Below are 25,414 nucleotides of genomic sequence, written 5' to 3'. Positions count from 1 at the left end.
AAGAAAACCACAGGACTCCATTTGTTGAAATCAAGTGTACTTTTACTAATTATAAATGAATAGATGCGAAGCTAAGCTAAATCCAGTTAATTAGGCGCGAAAGCGAATAATATATTGAATAGAACATTCCCCTCCCCTTGGCATCCCATGCACAGTCCAATCATAATTCTCCCAAATGTCAGGTGTGAGATAACGTCGAAAGGCATCACCAGGATGGAATGCTGGATCGTTGGCCTTGGCGGGAAACACTCCTCCTCCACATGCGCAGTAAGGTGGTCAGCTCAAAGTCTAGAAACTTCCTCCAGCACAACAATGATTCCCCTCCCAAATACCATGCCCCCCTCCCCGTTTCAATGGCAGCCGAAGCAATAGCAAAGCGGAGGCAAAGCGGAGGCTGACACAAATCCAATATATTTATATAGCTTATTATCATTGTACCTTATTTATTTGACTATCACTATTTATTCCTTCACTTTCAATGAACTATACAAAATATTGGGATCGTTTATATTATAACAATTCATTACATCATCTTCAATCTATCTAATAATAATATATCTTTATATTATATTCAATATCATTCTATTATTTTTGTATTGGTAGCATTCTTTAGTATCTTTCATTTCCATGTTTTTTTATCTAACCATTGATAAAATAAATCCATGTCTTACAGAATTGTTTATCTTCTTGTTCTCTAATTTCAAATGTCAATTTACTCATTTCTGCACATTCCATTATTTTGTAAATAACTTCCTCCTGCATTGGTATTTTCTCATTTTTCCAATTTTTAGCAAATACAATTCTAGCTACCATTAACACATTTACAGTCAAATAATTCAATTCTCTGTTGTATGTTTCCAGTATAATTTCCAATAAAAAGATTTCTGGTTTAAAGTCTATATGTTTTTGTATCATTTTTCCCCGGGATTAAAATTCCCTGGAAGTAGATTCAGATTGGGTTTAAGAGGGAACTATCAGGGAGGGGAGGAAGAGGGAAAGGAAGGAAGAAGAAGGGAAGGAGAAGGGAAAGGAAGGAAGAGGAAAGGAAAGGGGAAATTACTATCACTGGTGGTATAACCATTACTTACAACCATTCATTTAGTGACCAAAATTACAATAGCGCAGAAAAAGTGACTTATGACCATTGCATCTCTGTGGTCATGTGATCAAAATTCGGGAACTCGGCAACTGTCTCATATTTATGACGGTTGCAGTGTCCTGGAATCACGTGATCCCCTTTTGCAACTTTCTGACAAGCAAAGTCAGTGGGGAAGCCACTTTAACAATTGCAGTGATTCACTTAACAAATGTGTCGAGAAAGGTCATAAAATGGAGCAAATCTCAACTGTCTTGCTTAGCAATGTAAATTTTGGGCCGGTTGTGGTTGTAAGTCAAGGCCTTACCTGTACTCATATGAATGCATTAAACTCAACATTCTTGTCTTAGAAGCAAGAAAAGTGAGGGGACTCTTCCTGTTTGGGGCAAAATTGAAGGAAAGTCAAATGAATAGATGCTGTTTCTGATATATATATTAATTATCTTCCCACTTTTCTTTCTTTCTCTGCAGGTGCTTTATACTCCAGAAAATTCACCATTGACGGAGAACAGATTTCCTTACAAGTCCAGGATACGCCGTTTGTTTCTCTGGAGGTATAAAGAGTAATTCCAAATAGCATTTGATCTCTTAACCAGGGCAGCCAAAGTGTCCACAGGATGTGGCCAAAATACAGGTAGTCCTCAACTTACAACAGTTCATTTTAGTGACCGAAATTACAACAGCACTGAAAAAAGTGAGATATGACCGTTTTTCACACTTACAGCCATTGCAAAATTCCCATGGTCATGTGATCAAAAGTCAGACGCTTGGCAACTGACTCATATTTATGACAGATGCAGTTACCCAGGGCTGTGAAAATATCTACAGACCCCTCACATCCTGGACATAAATTGTTTCAACTTCTACCCTCAAAACGACGCTATAGGGCACTGCACACCAGAACAACTAGGCACAAGGGCAGTTTTTTCCCTAATGCCATCACTCTGCTAAACAACTACCGTATTTTTCGGACTATAAGATGCACCAGAGTATAAGATGCGCCAGGATTTTGAAGAGGTAGATTTTTTAAAAAAGTTTTTGCCCTCCCCAACCCCCAGGAGCACTATGCAGGCCTCCTAAACCCTCTGCATGTCCTATTTTTTTGTGAAAAACAGAGCATGCAGATAGTTTGGGAGGCCTGCAGAGTGTTCCTGAGGGCTGGGGAGGGCAAAAACACACCCACTTTTGCTAAAAACTGGTCTGTTTTTCGCTCATTTTTGCCCTCCCTAGTCCCCGGGAGTACTTTGCAGGCCTCCCAAACCCTCTGTGTGTCCATTTTTGTGAAAAATGGGAAGCATGGGGTGGGGTTTTGGGAGGCCAAAAATACTATATTCAGTGTATAGGACGCACCCAGATTCCTCTTTGTGGGGGGATGACTATCACTAAGTGTTGTATCTTATGATTCTTGATGAATATTTTTTCTTTATGTACACTGAGAGCATCTGCACCAAAGGCAAATTCCTTGTGTGTCCAGTCCCACTCGGACAATAAAGAATTCTATTTTATTCTATTATGTGATCCCCTTTTGCAACCTTCTGAGAAGCAAAGTGAATGGGGAAGCCATTGATTCACTTAACAACCAGGTTGCTAACTTAACAACTGCAGTGATTCTCTTTTTGTTCGCATATTTTTATTTCCATTTTCATAACATACAATCACATGTATACTATACATAGCCAGTATCATATAGTATTAAATAATGATTACATCAGTTCCTCTTGTCCTCAACGCCCCAAAAAGATTAACACCCCTTATTAGCTCTTCTACTCTCCATACACCTCTTTCTTCTACCTCTCTCTTACTTCCTACCTTCCTCCATCTTCCTTTCCTAGTCCACTTCCCCTTCCTTTCTCCTTCTCCTCTCTCTACATTCCACTTCTCCTTATCCTCATCCTCCTCATCTTCCCCCCTTACCCTCTCTCCTATCCCTCTCTTCCCACCTTTCTTCTCCCTTCTGCTTCCCAGTCTTCCTCTCATTAGTGTATTTCCGCTTCCATACTATTATACTTCCCCTTCCTTTCTCCTTCTACTCTCTCCCCTTACCACTCCTCCTTATACACCTCATCTTCCCCCTTCCCCCTCTCTCCTATCCCTCTCTTCCTATCTTTCTTCTCTCCTCTACTTCCCACTCCTCCTCTAATTCACTTAGTGTGTTTCAGCATCTAAGCAAAATCCCTTTTGTGTTGATGGTATTTATAATTCCATTTCAATATACATAAAAAAGAAAAAATAGCAGTATACGTGTACAATCATCCAACATCCTCCTCCAACTTAGTAAACTCCACTCCCTCCCACCCTCCCCCCAACCCCCCCCCAACCTTCCCCCACCCTGACTTCCCAGAACCAATACAAGGTATAAATCTTTAACAAAAACAGTTTAAGATATACTTAAGAGAAAATGTAGAAAGTTAATAACATCTTTGAATTGATCTTAGCTCCTCCTTGCTAGGCTAACTATAAACAATTTGTATCGTTTCTGATCTTAGTCATAAACTATCTGAAATTTCCTAGACCCATATTTATTTTGAATATAGTCAATCCATTTTTCCCAATCTCGTTTATAGCTCTCATTTGAATTATCCTTGAGATATGCAACTATTTTAGCCATCTCTGCTAAGTTTGTGATATTCAATATCCATTTCTAGATAGTAAACAAATCTTCCTTCTTCCAGTATTGCGCCACCAACAATCTAGCTGCAGTTATCAAATGCAAAGTCAGGTTAATTTCTACTGCTGTACCAGTCAGTGATTATACATAACAGAGAATAGGTGGGGTTTTTTTTTTGAGAGAGAGAGAGCATTTTACATAATCCATCATATTTTTGTCCAGAATACCTTAAACTTTTTATAAATCTACCATGTAATTAATATTAATATTTTTCCCAACCCTTAGCAAGGCATTCCCCAGAACATGACCTTTAAAGTTCTCAACTACCTCTTTATTATACAGCAAACAAGCAGCCATATACCAGATCAAACCCTTCAATACTGAGCACTCCATTTTCTGCTAAATTAATCCATTCGCTTAACATTCCATATCAGAGATTTAGTTACCATCATTAGCCCCCTGAAACTTTTTAATAGCCATCTGAATCTCTAGATATTTAACCTTTGGCCTAGCTCCTCCCACTGTTTCTGATGTAACACCTGTATGCTCCTGAACGGTGGCGTGTGTATGTTGCTTTCTTAATTCCTGTTCCATTCGTTTGGTAACCACGCGGTCTTGTCTTTGTTCTTTAGCTTCTTGTACCTCTGAAAGAACAAGTTGATCCCCCCTTGTTAAAACTTGAGTGCCTTGCTTTCCATCATATCCTTCTTGTTCTCTTTGTCTAGATCTAGAAGAAGAGGGTTGTCTGCCCTTCAGTACGTTAGTGTAGAAATCTTGAGCTTTCCATACTGAATTGAGGCGATGTCTTTTTCCAAGATAGCTGAATGCGATGCCGGTTGGTGCGTCCCATCTAAACTGTATCTGGCGATTTTTGAGCTCTTCCACTAGAAAGGCATAGTCTTTCCTAGATCTCAACATTTTAGGTGGTATCTCCTTCAAGACAGTCACCTCCCGACCCTGGATTTGAAGCTTATTTTTGTAGGATTCCTGTAATATCGTATTTCTCACATCCCTAGTGGCGAAGTAGACCACTATATCTCTTGGTAATTGGTTTTGTTTTGCCAGCAAGGAATTAACGCGATAAACCTTTTTGATTTGCCAGTCAAGATTCCCTCCTGACCTTCCCGCCATCAGGTCGAAGGCTTCAGAGAGAGTCTGTTTCAGGTTCTCTTGTGTATTTTCAGGGAGGCCCCTTATCCTTAAAGCCAATTCCATTTGCCTATACTGTAGCATTATGATTTCATTGTCTGCATCGCTAACCTTTTGCTGGACCGCCTCCAATTTCGTTGCCAAGTTCGTATTAGCGTCACTAAGTTCTTCTAACTTTTCTTCAAGGGCCTGTACATAACCAACTATTAAATTCAGAGCCGTCACCAAGTCCCCTCTAATCATTTGGTTACATGTCATAAGTTTTTCAGACATCTGTTTGTTAGAAGCAGCTATCTCTTCCTTAAATTTTATTTCCATTGTAACAGCATGATTTTTTAACGCATCGATTAATTCCTTCTGCAGATTTTCCCTTGTCAGGGGGTCACCTGCAGATGTAGAAGGGAGTGATGATTGTGGTGAAATTCTGGCACTTTTCGATGTGGGGGGAGGGGGGGATTTTTGCTTAGAAGCCATCTCAAACTTAATCTTCTTTAGTCAATTAAAAAGTCCAGGCAGTCCAATTATACAGCAATTGCTGTTTGTTTTGATAATAAATCTCTTCTTGATAGTAAATCACATTTAGGCTTTGCAAAAGCTCTACCCGATGCACGCCCCTCCTACACAGCTCGGCGCCATTTTTATAGAGCTTTCAGCAAGTAATCAGCAGAAGGAATTCTTTACAATGGAGCTAAGGATTTATACATACAATTAAGTTCACAAGTATTGGTTCAGCTCGGCTTGAGGTCCATAATAAATCATTGTGCTGAGGATGAGTGAAAACCTTCGTTCTGCAACAAAAGGCAGAATAAATCCTGGCACGGAGCTGCCATGCTACCGCCGGTGCTTTCCCATTCTCCTCCCAGCGTTTATGCTGAAAGAGCTAGTTGGAAAACTTCCGATGCATAGCTGCTCATCTCTCTCTTCTAAGCCCGAAGGGAGGATAGATAAACTGCTAAACAGCTTGATAGATTGCTGTTTAGACAGATTAATGACGCCAAGATTCCAGAGCTGTTGGAGATAACAACCCTGTGTCAGGCCCCGCCCACCGGAAGTCCAACTGCAGTGATTCTCTTAACAACTGTGGCAAGAAAGGTTGTAAAATGGGACAAGACCCGGACCTACTTAACAAATGTCTCACTTAGCCACATAAATTCTGGGCTTAATTGTGGTCATACATCAAGGACCACCTGTAGTGGCCACAGAGGTGGAGTTAAAGCTCTCTGTGATGCACCTAAAGATGGGCAGAGCAATATGACCATCATTTGAATTTTCTGAGCACATCCTGTGGTCAGCCCTGAAATCCGGACAGTGCGTCCCAGTTGGGGAAACAAGGAAAGAAGGAAGGAAAGAGGGGAAGAAGGAAAAAAAAAAGGAAGGATCCTGGTTAGGGCTTGGTGCTGTATGTGAACCTGGCTTGTAGTCATGCAATGAAAGGTTTATTTATTTGTTGATCTACATCCCAAATTTTTTAGTCCACCCAATTCCATCATTGTAATTGGCTCAGTCCCAAGGTTAATTTTTCTGTAGCAGCGATATTGACATAATGGCTAATTTCAGGAGGGGAAAAGAGGCAGACCAGGGTGGGATGAGCTGGTGAGCCTCTGCCTTGTGCATCTTTCTTGATCATGAAGAGTTAGAGCCATTTATGGATCAAGCAAATGGGCATCTTGCCCTTTTGTAAAGGAGACCTTGGTAGGGAAGCTGAGCCTCACCTGTCAGGCTGTTTTTAGCTTTGTTCAAAACAATAATTTCCAGGCAAGTGTTTGGTAAGCAGGTGGTTGCACATCCCAGACAAACCCAGTTTCAGCCACGGTTTGTCAGGAATAAATAATGAAACCAGAGCCTGCTCAGCAGCAGTTCTATCCCCCCCCCCTTTTTTTTAAACTTTTAAAAGAAATAAAAGAAAAAGAACAAAACACAAAAGTAATCAAGGTAGAAATGCCTACATGGTCAAAGAGAAAGAATGAACAAATGTCTTACTTAGCAGTAGAAATTAGGGGCTCAATTGTACTTGTAAGTTGAGGACTACCTGCAGAGCAGCATAGATGACGAGGGGGCTGGAGGCTAACCAGTTAAGGGAACTAGGTATGTCTAGCCCAGGGATCTCCAACCTTGGCAACTGGTGGACTTCAACTCCCAGAATTCCTCAGCCAGCTTTGCTTGGAGTTGCCAAGGTTGGGGACCCCTGGGCTAGCCTATCCAAGAGACCCATCAGGTGGGACGTGGTCATTGTCTCCCAGTACACGAGAGGCTGCCACAATAAAGCGGGGATTGTTTCATTCTCCAAAGCACCAGGGGGCAGGGCAAGAAGGAACGGCTGGGAGATCGTTCAAGAGAGATCCCGTCTAGAAGGAAGAAGACATTCCCTGATAGTGAGAACAATTCATGAATGGAGCAGCCTGCTTCCAAGAGTTGTGGGAGCTCCATCGCTGGAGATTTTCAAGAAAAGACCGGAAAGCCATTTGGCTGGGATGAAATAAGGTTTCCTGCCTTGGGGTTGGACTAGAAGACCTCCAAGGTCCCTTCCAATCTATGAATTGGCGGAATTACACAAAGGGTTTGGATTGGGAGACAGCCCTGGCCTGCTAACCTTGGGGCTCATTGATCAAGTTCATCATGTCCTGTTTGAGCTTCCAGACACGGAGATGCTTCCTGTCACCATTGATTTAACCTCCTCACTACAGATGTAGCAACCACACACTTTAAAGTTGCCAAGGTTGAGAAACGGGGCTTTAGGGGCTGCCATCAACTGTAAGTTTACAAAGTTCAGAAATAAAACAAAAAGTCAGGTCAAATGCAGCCAAAGCATAGTCTGAACTTCATGGAGCTATGATAACCTCCCAGCACATAGATTCTCGCATCTGTCAGAGGAAAGAGACTTGTGCTGGGTCCATCTGCAGTGTTACTCTACACACTGATCTGTTTCATCTGGGCTAGGTTTGTTCTGTGAGTTGTGGTTGTCAACCGTAGTTTGTGGATGACTGGGTTATACAGGTAGCCCTCAACCACAACTGAACCCCAAATTTCAGTTGTTAAGTGAGACGTTTATGAAGTGAGTTTTGCCCTATTTTACAACCTTTCTTGCCACATTTGTTAAGTGAATCCCTGCAGTTGTTAAAGTGAATCTGGCTTCCCCGTTGACTTTGCTTGTCAGAAGGTCGCAAAAGCTGGTCCCATGAGCCCAGGACCTGCGGCAGGTGTCATAAATACGAGTCCGTCGACAAATGTCTGAATTTTGATCAGGTGACCACAGGGATACTGTAATGATCGTGTGAAAAATGGTCCTAAGTCACATTTTTTGGTGCCGTCGTAACTTTGTAGAGTGACTAAACGAAGAGTTGTAAGTCAGGGACTACCTATAGTGACTCAGCCATTGATTCCTTTCATGGCCTCTGGCCAAGCTCAATGTATGATTCTCGTTTTGATCTTTTGTCCACTGGCACTTAGCTCTTTCCTCCCGTTTTTCAATGACAGGACGAGAATGACGCCATCTGTTGCCAGGAGCAGATCAACCGCTCCATTTATTGGGCCGACGGCTTCGTCTTCGTCTACTCCATCACGGACTATGAGAGCTACCGCGTCATCCGCCCGTTGCACCAGCACATCCGGAAGATTCACCCCAACGCCAACATCCCTTTGCTGCTGATGGCCAACAAGGGGGACCTGCTCCGAGCCAGGCAGGTGTCCACAAAGGAGGGCCACCAGCTTGCCAATGAGCTGGGCTGCCCGTACTCAGAGGTCTCTGCGCGGGAGAACTGCGAAGGGGTTCACGGGGCCTTTCAGCAGCTGTGCCAAGAGCTGAGCCGGATCATTGGGAATTGCAACGGGGAGAAGCGGAGGGGCCTCCATCTCATCCGGCCCAAATCGCCCAACATGCAAGAACTGAAGAGGAGGCTCAAGCAAGCCTTGTCTTCCAAAGGCAAAACTGCCACCGTGCTCTGATGAATTGCCAAGGGACCGTTCGGGCTGGGCCACAGCAGGCCAAGAATAGCCATGTGGGCCTAGTGATGGTCACCTCGCCAACTGTTTTGGGGGTGAAAGAAGCCCTTTTCAGAAATGAGACTAGGAGGGCTGGGAATTTGGGGAGTTAAGCCCTTTCACTAGACCAGGGGTCTCCAAACCTGGCCATATGCTGGCTGGGGAATTCTGGGAATCAAAATCCACAAGACTCAAAGTTACCAAGTTTGGAGACCCCAATCCAAAGGAAAGCCTTCATTCTCAGGATTAATTACAGCTTCTTCAACTGCAGGAGACAAACGGGAATACCTCTACCTGTTCACTCCCATTTGGCTTCAGTCATCATCTTAATTCTTTCCCCATATGTCAGACAACTGTTTTCTCTAATGTTTAGGTGCCAAATGTATGTTTATGTATGGCCTTTAAAGGAAAAAAAATAACTGCACATATAAATGCCTTAAACACAGTTAGGAAACTGGCAGGACAAGAAGAGAGATGGTTGGTGGTCTCTCTGTTGGACAATCAGCTCCTACTGTAGAGGAGGACCTTCCTGTTCCACCATAGCAACAACCAGCAGAACCTTTTAAGAGAAGAAGAGGAAAACCAACCAACCAACCAACCAACCAACCAACCAACCAACCTCCTTCCCTCCCTTCCTTCCTTCCTGTTCCACCATAGCAACAACCAGCACAACTTTTGAAGGGTAGAAGAGAAAACAACCCAATTCTTTCCCTTATTTCACAATTGATTATTTCAGAGGACTAATCCATAGTTTATCTGTGGCCATCCAAACACTTGAAATAAATGACTTGTTTCTCATTACAGTTGACCTCATAAATGTTATACATGATCTGGAGTTTCGTTATTCATACATGGAATGAATGAAATTCACCAGGGAGTTAATTGGGTTTGAGCCTGTGAAAAGTGTAGGTAGTCCTCAATTTATGACTGTTTGTTTAGTGACTCTTTGAAGTTATGTCAGCATTGAAAAAAGCGGCTTAAGATCAGTCTTGCACTAACGACCATCCCCACAGCCACAGGGTTGTGAGTCTGCTGCTTGGCAACTGTGGCTCCAGCATCTGGGTCATCTGGACACCATTTGCCACCTTCCCAGGGGGCTTCCCATAAGCAAAATCACTGGGGAGGCCAATCGCAATTCCCTGATGTCTCACTTAATGACTGTGGCAATTCATTTAACAATTGTGATGAAAGAAGCCATAAAACTTGGTGTGGTCATATGATGTCTCACTTAACAACCATATCATTTAACAATGAATTTTCCAGTCCCAATTGTGTTCATAAGTTCCATCCTTTTCAGGGTCAGTGAAATGAGAACCCAGATGGTTGGGGACAAGAGGCTGACTCTGTAAACCGCTTAGAGAGGGCTGGACAGCACTGTGAAGCGGTATATAAGTCTAAGTGCTATTGCCTGTATCAGAACTGATGTATGTTTTTCTGTACTGGATTATGGGCATGAAGTGTAGCCTCAGTCCTAAGTGAGTAATGTTCAGCCCTTTCTCACTTTGGATCCCCTATGCTCCCAAACTTTGCTTGACCTTTGATGATAGAAGCTAATTGTAGCGGAGACAAGACCACCAGCCTTCTATTGAGTAAACCATTACAGCCAATATCTGAGGGGCTTCCACAAAGAAGAGGGGCTCAACCTATTCTCCAAAGCACCTGAAGGCAAGACAAGAACCAATGGATGGAAACTAATCAAGGAGAGAAGCAGCCTGGAAGTAAGGAGAAATTTTCTGACAATTAGAAGAGTTACCACATTTATCGGAGTATAAGATGCACCTTTTCCCCCCAAAAAAGAGGGTGAAAATCTGGGTGTGTCTTATACACTGAATACAGCATTTTTGGCCTCCCGAAACCCCACCCCCTTTGCAAAAATGGTTGTGCATAGCCTTTAGGAGGCTTGTAGAGTGCTCCTCAGCACTGGGGAGGGCAAAAAGGAGCGAAAAACTCTACAAGCCTCCTAAAGGCTATGCATGCCCTTCTTTTGACAAAAAAACGGGCCTTTTGGGGAGGTCTGCAGAGTGCAAAAACCTTTTTTAAAATTTGCCTCTTCAAAATCTTGGTGCATCTTATACTCCAAAAAATACGGTAATCAGTGGAACAAGTTGCCTTCAGAAATTGTGGGTGCTCCATCGCAGGAGGTTTTCAAGAAACACTTGCCAGACGTGGCATAGGGTCTCCTGCTTGAGCAAGGGGTTGGACTACAAGATCTCCAAGGTCTTCTCTTCCAGTTCTGTTATTTTGTTAAGTATGAGTGTAACCTCTGGATCCTGGGCCAAGAGCCACTACTGTGTGGTAGCTACACAGTAGGACAGCAACAATTGAGCCATTATTCTAAACAGATTTCCCCAACCTGATGTCCTTAGACCGAAGACATATATTCTTTCTTTAGGAATATTTAAATAAGATAATATGTCTGAAACAGTGAATGAACCAAGAGTAATGGGGAAATGGATTCTAGTTGCCAGGGAACTGGCTTGTTTTAAAAAGAAAGTTGGGAAACTGAGGCACTGGATCAGCAATGGCACCCTGTAGAAACAAGAGAGATGAAGTAGAATGGTTGGGGAGAGCTTGACGGAGGACCCATTCAGCCATGCTGAGTTTCAGTTATTGGATACAGACTAGCAAGAGATGCCATTTGGAAGTGTGCCTGAGTTAGTAACTTCAGAGAGATCATCGTCCCCGCCATTGCCATTGCTGGAGACAGAGAACATCACCAGATCAATTGAGCCCATCAAACCATTGATCTGCTCTCATTCTGAATCAGCCCTGGTTCAAAAGCAACAGGATTAGAAGTGTCAAGAGGTCTGAGATGGCGTTTCCACAAGTAGAGTCATCCCCTGCCATCAAGTAGAAACAGATTGTGGCTGCTTTCTTTCTAGTTATAGAAATGGGGGTCTAAGATTCAGAAGGAGCAGAGAGGCAGGACTGGAAAATCTCTGGGGCTGCAGTATGGAGTTTGCTTTCCTGGAAACATACAGGAAAGTCCTTGACTTAAAACAGTCCATTTAGCAACTGTTCAAAGTTGCAATGGCACTGAAAAAAGTGACATGACCGTTTTTTCATACTTGCGACTATTGCAGAACCCCCATGCTCAAAGGGATGGAAAATTTGATGCTTGGCAACTGACCTGTGATTGTTGCAGTGCTCTGGAATCACGTGATCCCTTTTGTAATCTTCTGACAAGCAAAGTCAATGGTTCACTTAACAACCATGTCATTAACTTAAGAACTGCAATCATTCACTTAACAGTGACTACGGTGGCAAGAAAAGTCATAAAATAGGACAAAACCTACCTAACAAATGTCTTGCTTAGCAACAAAAACTTTGGACTCACTTGTGGCCATACCTGAGGACTACCTGTACGAGGAAAAGTTCTCCACGTTTGACCTAATGTTTCTCATTTTACATGGCATGAAACCCATTGTGGCTGGTTCAGAGTTTTTCACCAATGGAGACATGGAAGCAGACTCGTGGGCAACTGCCAGGTCTGACTGCCAAATCAGCTCTATGCACATTTCTGTTATCCACACTTCTGTATTGTAGAGTAACTGCTCAGCCCAACCCAGAGCTACTGTATAGGATAATCTTACAAATATGGAGGAGCCAGTTTCTGGCATATGTCATGTATAAGGTCATGTTTTGAGAGTCGTGCAAGAACCTTGGTTAAAGAAACAAGATTGCAGATTGTCCCAAAGTTGTTTCTTCAAAAGACAACTGGACTTCCTTGGTTTTTCCTTGAAGACGTTTTGCTTCTCATCCAAGAAGCTTCTTCAGTTTGGACTGAATGGTGGAGAATGGAAGGATTTAAATTCCTTGTAGTCACCTGATTGTTAACACTCAGAGTCCTTGAGGCCACTTCTATACCCATTTGCACTATACAGGTGGCTGAGGGCACAGATAAACCTAGTGTGCTAATGACCAGAAGACTACAGGGAATATAAATCCAAACATCTTTCAGGAAAAACAAAGAAAGTCCAGTTGCTTTTTGGAAAAGAAACTTTGGGACAACCATGACCTGGATGACCAAGAATCTCCACAGATAAGACTGCAGATTGTGGAGTAGAAATCAATTCACTGTCTGGTCTCTAACGGGATTAGTAACCATCATCTTCACCACTGTGGTCATTAACTGAATTCTGCTGCTCCCATTGATTTTGTTTGTTGAGAGCTGGCTGGGAAGGTTGCAAATCCTGATCATGTGACTGCAGGATGCTGAACCATTGTCAGGCGATTGCCAAGTACTCGAATCTTGTTCATGTGACTGTGGAATGGTACAAGAGTCATAGCTTCAAGAACAAGCCGCAAGTCACTTTTCTCACGGCTGTTGTAACTTCCAACAATCATTCAACAAATAGTTGTAAATCGAGGACTACCTATACTGCAAAGCAAAGCACCAGCCTTTAGTGATGCTGCCAATGACAAGAATGTGTCTGAGTTCCACTTTGACTCCATCAGTCACGTTGGTAGACAATGAAAATGGTGGGTGGCTCTTGGCTGGGCTTTGGGGGGAAGCCCTTTGACTGGAAGGCTGAGCTTGGGATGAGAGGAAGCCACTTGGCAGTGGGGTGGGGAGAGAGCAGCCTCCCTTTGGGACTGATGGATGGTGGGCGACCAGTCACACCCACCACGGACATCTTTTGTCAGGAGACCCCAAACATTCTCTCGATCTCCCCAGGTCTCTGCTCGCTTTCTTTTTCCCTCACGGTTGCTGAGCTCTGTGCTCAATTGTTCTTCTCTCCACAGTCACACAGAAGGAATAAGGACACAACCTTGGGGTTTGCAGGCTGCAACTTTGTTAGATTTTTCTAACTCACGTCAAGGATTTCCGCAAGGCATCTAGATATCTACAAGTAGTTCTCAACTTAGAACCACAATTGAGCCCAACATTTATGTTACTGAGAAATTTGTTACGTGTGTTTTGTCCCATTTGATAACTTTCCTTGCTGCATTTCTTAAGTGAATCCCTGCGGTTGTTAACTTAGTAACCTGGTTGTTAAGTGAATCTGGCTTCCCCATTGACTTTGCTTGTCAGAAGTTCGCAAAAGGGGATCACGTGACCCAGGGACATTAGAGCCGTCATAAGTATGAACCAGTTGCCAAGCATCCCTATGTAAATCCATGGGGATGCTGCAATGGTCGTAGTGTGAAAAATTGGTCGTAAGTCAGTGCCATTTTTTCAGTGCCATTGTAACTTTGAATGGTCACTAAATGAACTGTTGTAAGCCAAAGACTATCTGTACTCAAAACAATGCTTTTAAAATTATTTCAGTACCTTGTTATGCCGTGGAGTAAGCCAAAAGGAACTCAATCATTCCTGCCCTGCCAAATCACCCTTGTTCCCAATTCTTTCAATGAGCTTGCCTGCCCCCAAAACACCTTTATTTTAAGAAGGATGCAGACAGTTTTGCTAGGAGCAATGCCACCCCCAGCCTGTTCCTGCCCAGGCCTGTAGCAGGGGTTAATAATTAGAAGAAAATTGCTGAGTTTATACAAGCCAGGAATGACTCATCGGCAATTAAGCTCTGCTTATATCAACATCCTGATTTTAAGGGTTGCCCAGCTAAGCGGAAAGGTGCTTGCTTTGCTTTTTACTGTTTTGTTAAGGCTCCTAATGAAACCATAAAAGCCTTGAAAACTTTACTCCACTGTAGTAAGAAATGACTTCACTGTGCAAACTGTTGCCTGCAGTGTATCTACGTTGCTAGAGTCTGGAGGTCCAGAGGAAGCTCCTTGGCTAAGATTTAAGAGGTGGGTTTAAAAATCAACCCTTCCTATTGTTGAAAGAAAGGTTCTTCTGGGTTCGGCTCCAAGTGGGGAAAAAGCTAGAGACACGGAGGCTGCTTGGAAAGATGATTTAATGGTGGACAGGACCACATGGCTTGAGTCCTGAACAGAAAAGGTGATCACATGCTTCAATGTTGGTGGAGAAAAAGAGAAGGGAGGCTGAGATACTGAGTCCCTGGTTTTATGCCCTCTCTGGCCTTTGATCTTGAGCTTATATTCTGATTGGTTGTCAGACTCCCATGGGGCCATGCAGGAGCAACTCTCTAGGCTGTGTTTTGAATCCAGGTTTGGTTGAATTCTCAGATGCCATGTGGTGAGTTGGGTAAAGGGCCAGTATTATCATGCCTTCATCCCATCCCCCTGGAGCTGAAGAAGAGAACTCTTTATTATATAAAGGGACTGGCTTGGCCTTCTTAATGGCCCATTGACAAAGTGGGTGGGGGCAGGAAGCTGCAGGGAGCTATTCTGTCTTTAAAACATGTTTCTTCCTTTTCACATCCAGGGAAATATTTTGCCTTTTCAATATTTTCTAGGATATTTCATTTTTCTGGGAGAGGGGTGGGTTTTAACTTCCTACACTATATAAGTTAGTTTATTTTTTAAATGTTCAGAATCTTTGCAAAGCTTCTGCTTCAGCTGCCTAGCTAATGTTTTAGGTTATGGAGATAAGAGAAAGACTGGCATTATGTTCCACAGGCAGGATGGGAAAGAGCCAGGTTGAAGTGCCCATGGAATGAGGTGTAATTATTTCTTTAGCGATTCAGTTTTAAGGAGAAGCTATGATTTGACAAGTTTCATCAATAAAACAAAGTAGAGGACTGCACAGAATTGCAAAACTGCCAATCAAAGCAGAAAAGGGGCAATTTCTTCAAACGCAAAGAAAAAATGTGGAGCAGTTTCTCCATGAAGTCCAGCCAAAGAATGTTCCATTCTTCCCTTTCTGCCAGATGTTCAACACAGCCTATCTTCTGTACTGAGGACTTTCTCCTGCGTCCTGCCTAGAATATCTGGCCATAACCTCTGTCCTCCAGTTCCCCATCAAGCAGCTCTTGAGGAGGGTTGTTGTGGGGTTCTTTGTGTTCTCTGAGCTTGGTGGTTTTCTTACAGGGGTTTCATGAGCCAACTTCAGTTCAAACTTTTTGGGAGAAGTCCCGAATAATCATAGCTCTGTTTTTTCACAGCATACGTAGATTTAATTTTGCCATTGTTTACCCAATTAACTCAAAGTTTCTAACTTCACACAATATTCTGAATCAGACTTACAGAATGAGTTCATCCAAAGTGTCAGGCTAAAAGGGGATCGGCTAGTTTCTGCCTTAATGTGTTGTGTGAATGTAGCTCAATAGAAAAAAGTTCAAAACAAAGTTCAGAAAGACCCACAAGTTCATGGGTGGATGGCCTATGGGAGCTTCATCACTTGAGACTTTCAAGAAGAGATTGGACTGCCATCTGTTAGAAATAGTGTACGGTAGGGTCTCTTGATTGGGCAGGGGGTTGGACTAGATGACCTACAAGGCCCCTTCCAACTCTGTTAATCTGAAGGAAGGAAGGAAGGAAGGAAGGAAGGAAGGAAGAAAGAAAGAAAGAAAGAAAGAAAGAAAGAAAGACAAGAAACAGCAACTGGGTCTCAGACCAGGGTTATGGTTCCAGAACTAGCCTATAAGCTTTTTAACAATTTACTATCCCAATTACTGCAAAATACCTCCTTTCTACATTTAGCCTAGCACAGAGGTCAGCAGTTATATCCCTTTCCTGGATGACCACTAGGGGGCAGCAAGTTTTTTTTTAAAATATTTTTCTTCTGCCTAGTGGTCACCCAGTTTTTTCATCCAATTTGGCAATCCTACTTCAACTGTTTCTTGAAGAACATTCATTACAGCATTCTGTCCTAGCAGCTGCATAATTTGGGAATTATTTGTGAAAGTGGGCATTTTCCCCCAATTTAGGACCACCAACTTCATTACATGTAATTGAATGGGCACAGTGGTGCAACTGCAGACAAGAAAAAAGATAATTAGACACAAGAGAACAAAAAAGAGATGAAAATAAGGGAACAATTACATGCCCTTCCAGACATGGCACATATTAAACCTTTTAACTGTTGAGCAATTGAGTTATCAAGTCTCACTTGTTTAATGACCAAAGTAGATACCAATCCACAATAAGGCAGAGATGGGCCTTTCGAGGTAAACCAGGAGATGCTGGGTACTGAAAATAGACTGGGGATTCTTACTTGCAGGGGGCATTCATGCACAGAGGAGGAATCTCTGGCCAGACTGGCAGTCCAAAGAAGTGGAACTCCAACAGTTCTCCCAGGTCCAACAATCTGGGTAGTCCTTGATTTATGACTACAATTAGCATTTAGCAATAGCACTTATATACCGCTTCATAGTGCTTTTACAGCCCTCTCTAAGCACTTTACAGAGTCAGCCTATTGCCCCCAACAATCTGGGTCCTCATTTTACCGACCTTGGAAGGATGGAAGGCGGAGTCAACCTTGAGCTGGTCAGGATCAAACTGCTGACACACAGCAGAATTAGCCTGCAGTACTGCATTCTAACCACAGCTCTTGGCACCAGAATTTCCATCGCTCACAGTCTTATGATCTGTTTTGCCAGGCGAATCACTATAGTTGTTAAGTGAATCACGCAATCGTTAAGCGAATTCAGCTTCCCCCTTAGACTTTGCTTGTTGGAAGCCAGTTGGGAAGTTGCAAATGAGGATCACGTGACCCCAGGATGAAGCAGCTGTCATAAATCATGCCAGTTGCCAAGTGCCTGAATTCTGATTATATGATTGTGAGGATGCTGCAGCGGTTGTACAGGTGTGAAAATCGATCCTAAGTCATTTATTTCAGGGTTGCAACTTTGAAAGGTTGCTAAATGAATGGTTATACATTGAGGACTGCCGTGTACTGGAATTGCAACTCCCATTTGGGAGAGACCTCAAGAATTTTGCACAAGGCAAAAGGGTGAACCTCCTTCATCTCCTTGTTGTAATCTATGCTTAGGCAGCTGGAGCTCCCAGTGGGGTAGGTTCTCCTGTAGTCCTTTGTCCTACCCCCAAGATATCACTGATAAATGAATTGTTGAAAAACGAGCATGTGATTCTCTACAATTTGCAGGAGACACACCAACTAAAGCTGTCATGAGAGTCCTCAGATCGTCAAAATCAGGAGGCAAAATCCCCTTGGGGTTGACCATGTCGCTCGGTGACTCTTATGTAGGGTTTTTAAGAACCTGAGAAGAGAATTTAAATCCCTTAGGCCAGGTGTGTCCAAACTTGGGAACTTTAAGACTTGTGGACTTCATGGCTGGCTGGGGAATTCTGGGAGTTGAAGTCCACAAGTCTTACAGTTCCCAAGTTTGGACACACCTGGCCTAAGGGATTCATTCTCAATCACCCAGGTCATGGTTGTCCCAAAGGTGCTTTTCAAAAGGCAATTGGACTTTATTTTTCAGAACTGAAAAAGCTTCTTGGATGAGAAGTGAAATGTTTTCAAGGAAAAAATCAGTTGCCTTTTGAAAATACAGTTACCTTGGGGGGGGGGGGAAACACATTTGAGAAAGACTAAGGGAGGGGAAAAAATTAACTATGGACACGCCTAGCACTTTTTCTAAGGTGGATCAGAAATGGTGGGGCTTGTCAGATGATGTTTAGCAACCCCCACCACCACTTCCTGAGGGCATTTTTGCTCATCAACAGCTTTTCTCAATCTTGGCAACTTCAAGATGTGTGAACTTCAACTCCCCAAATTCCCCAACAAGCTGGGGAATTGAAGTCCTTGTGTCTTAAAATTGCCAGGGGTGAGAAAGGCTGCTCTTGATGACTCATTCATTACTCCTTGTGTATCTGAGAGGCAGACAGACTTCTGACTTAGATTCCATGGCCTGAACTTAGTGGATGCATCCATGTTGCTCTCCTAGCACAAGAGTGATTGTTTATGGATTTGTTTGTTGATATGGAAATGTTTTGGCATTATGTCTTCTTGACAAATTTTATGACTTCCCAGTCTTCTCTACACCTCTCAGCCAGGACTACGTAACGTTGTCTGAACAGCCATTTGAGGTCTGCCAACGTCCATAGAGCTGGAAGGGACGGTGGAGAGCTTCTAGTCCAACCCACTGCTCAAGTAGGAGACCGTATATACCCATGATGGTGAACCTATGGCACGTGTGCCACACGTGGCATGCAGAGCCATATTTTTTTGGCACGCTAGCGATCAGCTCTGGTGTGCATATGTGTGCCAGCCAGCTGATTTTCGGAGGCCGGAGGGATGCCATTTTCGCCCTCCCCAGGAAAGCCTCCAGAGCCTGGGGAGGGGTTGTGCGTGCATGCTCAGGTGGGTGGGGAGGATTGAATTGATGTGGGCATGCGTGCCCGTGCAATAGGGCACATGCGGACAATTTTGGCACACCATAAGAAAAAGGTTCGGCATCACTGGCCTATACCATCTCAGACATTTGGTTGCCCAGTCTCTTAAAAGCTTCCTGTCATGGAACAGCTACAACAACTTCTGAAGGCAACTTCTTTTCCACTGGTTAGTTGTCCTCACTGTAAGGAAGTTTCTCTTTAATTCCAGGTTGCTTCTCTCCTTGCTTAGTTTCCATCCATTGCTTCTTGTTGTGACCTCTAGTGTTTTGGAGAATAATTTGACCCCCTCTTCTTTGTGGCAGCCCCTCAAATACAGGACTACTGTTATCATGTCACCCCTAATTCTTTTGTTTAGACCAGCAAAACCCAATTCCTGCAACAGTTCTTCACGTGTTTTTGTCTCCAGGCCTTTAATCATCTTACTTGCTCTTCTCTGCACTTTTTCCAAAGTCTCAACATTTATTTTTTAATGTGGTGATGAAAACTGGATGCAGGATTCCAGGTGGGGTCTTACTAAAGCTTTATAAAGGAGTACAAATACTCCAAAGGATTGAGATCATTTATGGTGCATAACATTTCCCCACTGGCCTTCCAGCATCACAGAGCTACCCTAGGCCCCAGTTGTAAGTGGTGGGGCAGGCCCCTTTCAATTGTTCCTCCTTGTGAGAGGCCAGCTTCAGAGTAAACAAACCAGCATTGCAGAGAGATTTCCGCTGTAATGTGACATCTCTGGAATACCAGCTTCAGTTGCACTTTGGCAAACTTTTGTCAAGTAAGCATACAATATTGGGACCGTAATCATCCTGATAATGCCCAGATACAGGTAGTCCTCAACTTATAACAATTCACATAGTGACCGTTCGAAGGTACAACAGCACGGAAAACACACACTTTTTTAAAAAAAATTATTTTTTATACAATTATAGGTATACATTCACATGGTTACTATTCTTTTTTACATTCATGGTTCTTATACATTTGTCATTCCATTTATAGAATTATAATATTCCATTTGGGTTGCTTTATTTACCATCCCTCGCCTGTTTTGAAACCACCTTCTTCTCCCTTTCTTTTCTCCCTCCCTGCCTCCTCCTTACTTCCTCCTTTCCCTTCCTTCTTCCATTACCTCTCCCCTCCTCCTCTCTTCCTCTTCCTACCCTCTCTCCTTCTCTCTCCTTTTCCCTTCCATCTGCCTCTCCTCCTCTCTATCTTCCTTCCCTTCTCTTCCTCTCCTCTCTTCCTTTCCCTCCCTCCCTCCCTTCTCTACTTTCTTCTTTCCTTGTCTCCTTTCCCTTCCTTCTTCCCTTACCTCTTCCTTACATTCTCTCTACTCCTTCCCCTTCCTACCCTCTCTCCTTCTTCCTTCCATCTTCCTCTCCTCACCTCTCTCTTCCTTCCCTCCTTTTCATCTCATTTCCTCTCCTCCTCTCTGCCTTTCTTTTTCTATTGTTGCAGGTGTCTCCTCCAGCTCTTTTGACCATTTTTCGCACTTACAATTGTTGCAGCATTCCCATGGTCATGTGATCAAAATTCAGTCGCTTGGCAATTGGCTCATATTTATAATGGTTGCAATGTGTGGGGATCATGTGATCACCTTTTGCGACCTTCTGATAAAGCAGAGTCAATGTCAAATTCAAAGCCAGATTTACTTCACAACCGCGTTACTAACTTAACTGCAACGATTCACTTAACAATACTAGCAAGAAAGGTCATAAAATGTGGCAAAGCCCACTTCACAACTGTCTCACTTAGCAGCAGAAATATTGGGCTCAAATAAGTCGAGTGATGTCTACTTATACAGCAAAATGATATAGAGAATGCTGAACCTTTTACTGCCATCTAGACATTTTCACAATTTCTTTAGCTATGTCTTTCATAAAGTACATCAAGAGTACCCACCAACTTTGGACAGAAAATTGTAATCTCCATGGTCCCAAACTGGAGCCTGGGACATGTATATTAATTGCAACCATATTTATTGTGACTAATTTTATGTCTTATCATAAAATCAGACCAGATCAGATTAAGACTGTAATTTCTCACAGTGTGATGGATTTGAACAATACTGGGTAGCCTGAAATACAGTAAGCAGCTTTATGGCTGATGGTGCTGTGGACCCTGGCAAGGGAATTAGTTTGTGGTTCCCTGTGTGGCACCTTCTTAGTGTGTTGTGAAATATGGCATTTGAATTCAATGAATTAATTCAGGGAATGTGAACATTTTTCTGGAAGTAAAATTTCTGCAAACAATTGGTAAAAGAGGCAATTCAAACCATCAAGCCCTTGTCTTCTTCACATGGTGCCTGAACCTGAATGACATAAGCCACCATAGAACATAGCATATAGAATCATAGGGCTGGAAGTGACCTCAGAGGTCTTCTAGTCCAACCTTGCTCAAGGTAGAAGACTTTATACCATCCTTGTCAAATGATTGTCCAGTTGATTTTTGAAAATTCCAGGAACAGAGCACCCACAAGTCCAGAAATTAAGCTGTTCCATTGATTAATTGTTCTCACTGCTCTTTGTAAATAGTCATGTTTGAGGAAGATAGCAATTCAGTTGTGAAAACCCAGACAATGAAATATAAGGAGGAGCCCCTAAAATTATTTACTTTTGAAAAACAATATTATTCATGAAGAATTGAACCTCTTGAGATTCTATTTATAGGAAATAGAAGTTTGAAGGAAGGTAGCACCTTCAAAGAGAGTCAGAATCTGGTTGAGATGGTGAGGCTGTTAGCAAGAGGCCTGCTGGGTTTGGGTGAGCCACGTTTCCCAAGCTTTGTTCACCCGTATCCGTCTGTAAAAGGCACAACAGGTATTATTAAGAGGTTATGAAAACTTGATGGGAATGGCATTTATAGCCTTCCATAGCAGGGTGGGCTGCCATGACAAAACCTCCCTCTTAAAAGTGTCTTTTCCTCTTGGTAATCTGCCAAGTGTAGGATCACAAAGGTAAATTAGATCTTTCTTCAATGCTCTTCCACTTGTTGCTTGTTGTCCTGCCTTCAGGTGCTTTGGAGAACAGATCCAATCCTCTCTTTTCTGCAACAGCTCCTCAAGTACTACTGTAGCAGTCTTCCAGTACCCGAGGAGCTGTTGCACAGAAGGGGTCAACCTGTTCTCAAAAACACCTGAGAGCAGGACAAGAAGCAACCAGTGGAAGAGCATTAAAAAGAGACACAACCTAGAATTATGGAAAACTTTCCTATCAGAACAATTAATTAGTGGGATGGCTTTCTTTCAGAAGTCATGGGTGCTCATCACTGAAGGTTTTCCAGATCAGACTAGACAGCCATTTGTCTAGAATGGTTTAGAGTCTCATGCTTGAGCGGGAGTTGGACTAGAAGATCTCTAAGATCCTTTCCAACCCTATTTTTCTCTGTTCCAAACTATATGTCAAGCTCCAGGGAAATCAGGAGACCCAGGCAGTTCAAATGACTATAAAGATTTATTGCAAGCTTTCTACAAGAATCTGGACTACTAATGGTCAAGGCAATTTGGTGGTAGATAAGGAATTCACGGTGGGCTGAACCTTAGGTCTCTTGTGGGTGCAAAGGGATTCAGCACTGATGACTCTTCCCTCTGGCTCAGCCTGGCCATCTTCTACAGTGTCTTTTCTTCTTGGCAGTCTGCCAGTTGCAGGTTCAGACAGACATCTAGAAAAGTCTGAACTAGTTTGAAGGAACATCAGTGAGCTGGGTTTATGGGATACAGGCCAAGGATGACATGGATAATTAGAAAGAAGCCTAAATGGAGGGACAAGAAACACTGTTTAACTTTTTTTTTTTTTTTTGCATCGGTAACAAAAATTGCAGTGAAAAAATGCCCTCCTCCTAAGTATTTAGGTCTACATGTATATCGATTACTTTTGCCAGCATCAGAAAAACTGGTTTTTCAATTGCAATATTTTTCCAACAGATCTTTATTTTCAAGAACATATGCTAGTGATCCTACAGAATCAATGAATCAATTTATTTTCAAATTTCACCATAGAAATCTTTGACTGTCCTTGCCACAGACCCTGATGGAAAGCAGATGGCGCAGTTTGTTTAGTGACCCTTCAAAGTTGCAACATCACTGAAAAAAATGACTTAGGATCATTTTTCACACTTACGACTATTGCACATCCTCTGCAATCTGACCAAAATTCAGATGTTTGACAACTGACTCTTACGTATGATCAATATGAAAGCCACTTCACAAACATGTAACTAACTTAACAATGGCAGTGTTTCCCTTAACAACTGTGGCAAGAAAAGTTGTAAATGGAGCAAAATTCACTTAACAAATGTTTCTCTTAGCAACTTAAATTTTGGGCTCACTTGTGGTCATAAAGCGAGGAATAGCTGTATAACTGACTGAAATTGCTTCTGGGAGGGTATAATCAAAAGCTCCAGAGCTGTCAAAAAATTAGAAATACAATTAAATTGCTTTTATCTTGAACCCAATCCAAAGATCTCACAGCATGCCTCCTCCATGTGCTGAGGTCGCATTGTTTGAAAAATCCCAAGATCCAGCTCCCTGGGACAGTTGAATGCTGCTATTTTTTTGATGTTTACAACACAGCTCTCTAAGTTCTAGAATCTGTTTTGTCTCATCATCAACATGATAAATCATTTATTTTCTTTTTCATATAAAGGAGTTTCCAGTCAGCTATAAACACAGATATCACATTTTTCTCAGGTCAAACAAATCCATTTGGCCATCTCAGCACATCCCATCATCTTCGCCAACCGTTCCTCCGTTGTGGGTAGTGCCGAATCTTCCCATCTTTGTGCATACAACAATCTCACTGTGAGGACGGATCTCCTTCCAAAAACTGGAGTGGGAACTAAGTGGCCTTTGAGCCACAGATCACACATTACCAGATAGGAAGGGAAATTAAGTTTCCATAAATAAATCTTTCCACTTATCGTTCTGGAGTGCTGCATTAATTCTGCCATTCTGGTTGCTTTCCAATTTTGATTTGCGGGGGGGGGGGGGGGGAGAGAATGTGTAATTGGATGCAAAACCTTGAGATGAAAATTTCAGCCTATGCAGTCACTTGTCTGGAATAGTATTGGGTCTCCTGCTTGAGCAGGGGGTTGGGCTACAAAATCTCCAAGGTCCCTTCCAGCTGTTATTCTGTTATTCTGACTTTATCTCTCAAATCACTTCCTTTTGCACAGTTAGAAGTTTTGCATTGTAAAAAAAAATTGTGAGCAATAAATGACATCTCTAGCACAAACCTCTTGGATCTTGTCTCTTCATTCAGTTGTGGAATTATTTTGATAGAAGGTGGTTAGTTCTGTATTCTGAGCCGGATTGTTGGCAGTACTATTTCTGGCCACTGCTGAAATAGGAAAAAAAAAACTTCCAGAAAAGAATTAATTGGGAGCCTGGATTCTTCTCCTTACTGCTGAATTGGTGTAACATGTCAGCCTGGGTACCACAAAATACACTCAAGAGAATCAAAATGTGTTGAATATTTTTTTAAAAAACAGCAGAGCTTCAGGGACATCACAGCTACCATCTTAACACTTTCCCTTATGCAAATAGTCCTCAACTTACAAGCATTTGTTTAGTGATTGTTTGAAGTTCTAACCACACTTTAAAAAAGTGACTTGTGACTTGTTCATTATACTTATTACTCTTGCAGCAATCTGAGGGCTACACAGGATAGACTTGAAACATGGTTTTGGTAGTACTGTTGCATTGGCTAACTAACATGGGTGTTCCTGTGTTTTAAATTAGCTTTTTCAAATGTATTGCTAATAATTTGCCATGAAAAGCCTCCCTTTCAGAAACTGGAACTGGCAGGAGAGCATTCGATACATTGCAGATCACGATTTCATTTTGAGCTGTTCTCAAGCCTCCATGAACAGAGCAAGTATTCATCCCAGTCTTGGGAAGCACTGAGAATGTATCTTACCCAAGGACTCATTTGGTTGTTTTTCCTTTCCTAATTTTTCTTTGACCTTTATTGAGCCAACTGTGGCGGCAGCCAAAAAAGCCAATGAAATGCCCAGTTCCTGTAACTGTTCTTCAGATGTTTTAGTCTCCAGTCCCCTGATCATTGGTTGCTCTTCTCTGCACTCTTTCTGGAGTCTCAACATCTTTTTTATAGTGTGGTGACCAAAACTGGACACAGTACTCTAGTTGTGGCCTTACTAGGGGTTTATAGGGGTTTATTAGTGCCTTCCTTGATCTTGATTGTATCCCTCTGTTAATGCAATTAACATTGCATTGGCTTTTTTGGTGGTGGCTGCACACTGCTGGCTCTTATTTAGCTGGTTGTCCACTAAGACTACAAGATCCCTTGCAGAGTCACTGCTATTAAGCCTGGTTTCACCAGGTCTATATGTGTACTTTGGGTTTTTCTTGCCTAAGTGTAAGAGATAGCTGGAATATTTTCTATCCTGCTGGTGCAGCCAAGTAGCAC

General features: G+C 42.6%; 1 protein-coding gene across 1 annotated transcript in view; it reads left to right on the top strand.

Annotated features, from left to right (window-relative positions):
• Nucleotides 1–8,973, top strand: part of LOC116515949 (ras-like protein family member 11A-like) — a 41,616-nt gene extending 32,643 nt beyond the window's left edge. Inside the window, exons 3-4 of the mRNA XM_032228277.1 lie at nucleotides 1,568–1,650; nucleotides 8,328–8,973. Of these exons, the coding sequence (XP_032084168.1) occupies nucleotides 1,568–1,650; nucleotides 8,328–8,795 (551 nt within the window). The 3' untranslated portion in view covers nucleotides 8,796–8,973. The remainder of the gene's footprint in view (nucleotides 1–1,567; nucleotides 1,651–8,327) is intronic.
• Nucleotides 8,974–25,414: the final 16,441 nt, after the last annotated feature.

The sequence above is a fragment of the Thamnophis elegans genome, chromosome 12 (genome assembly GCF_009769535.1).
Source record: "Thamnophis elegans isolate rThaEle1 chromosome 12, rThaEle1.pri, whole genome shotgun sequence".
In the NCBI taxonomy this organism is placed as follows: domain Eukaryota; kingdom Metazoa; phylum Chordata; class Lepidosauria; order Squamata; family Colubridae; genus Thamnophis; species Thamnophis elegans.
This window is presented reverse-complemented; position numbering and strand designations above follow the sequence as displayed.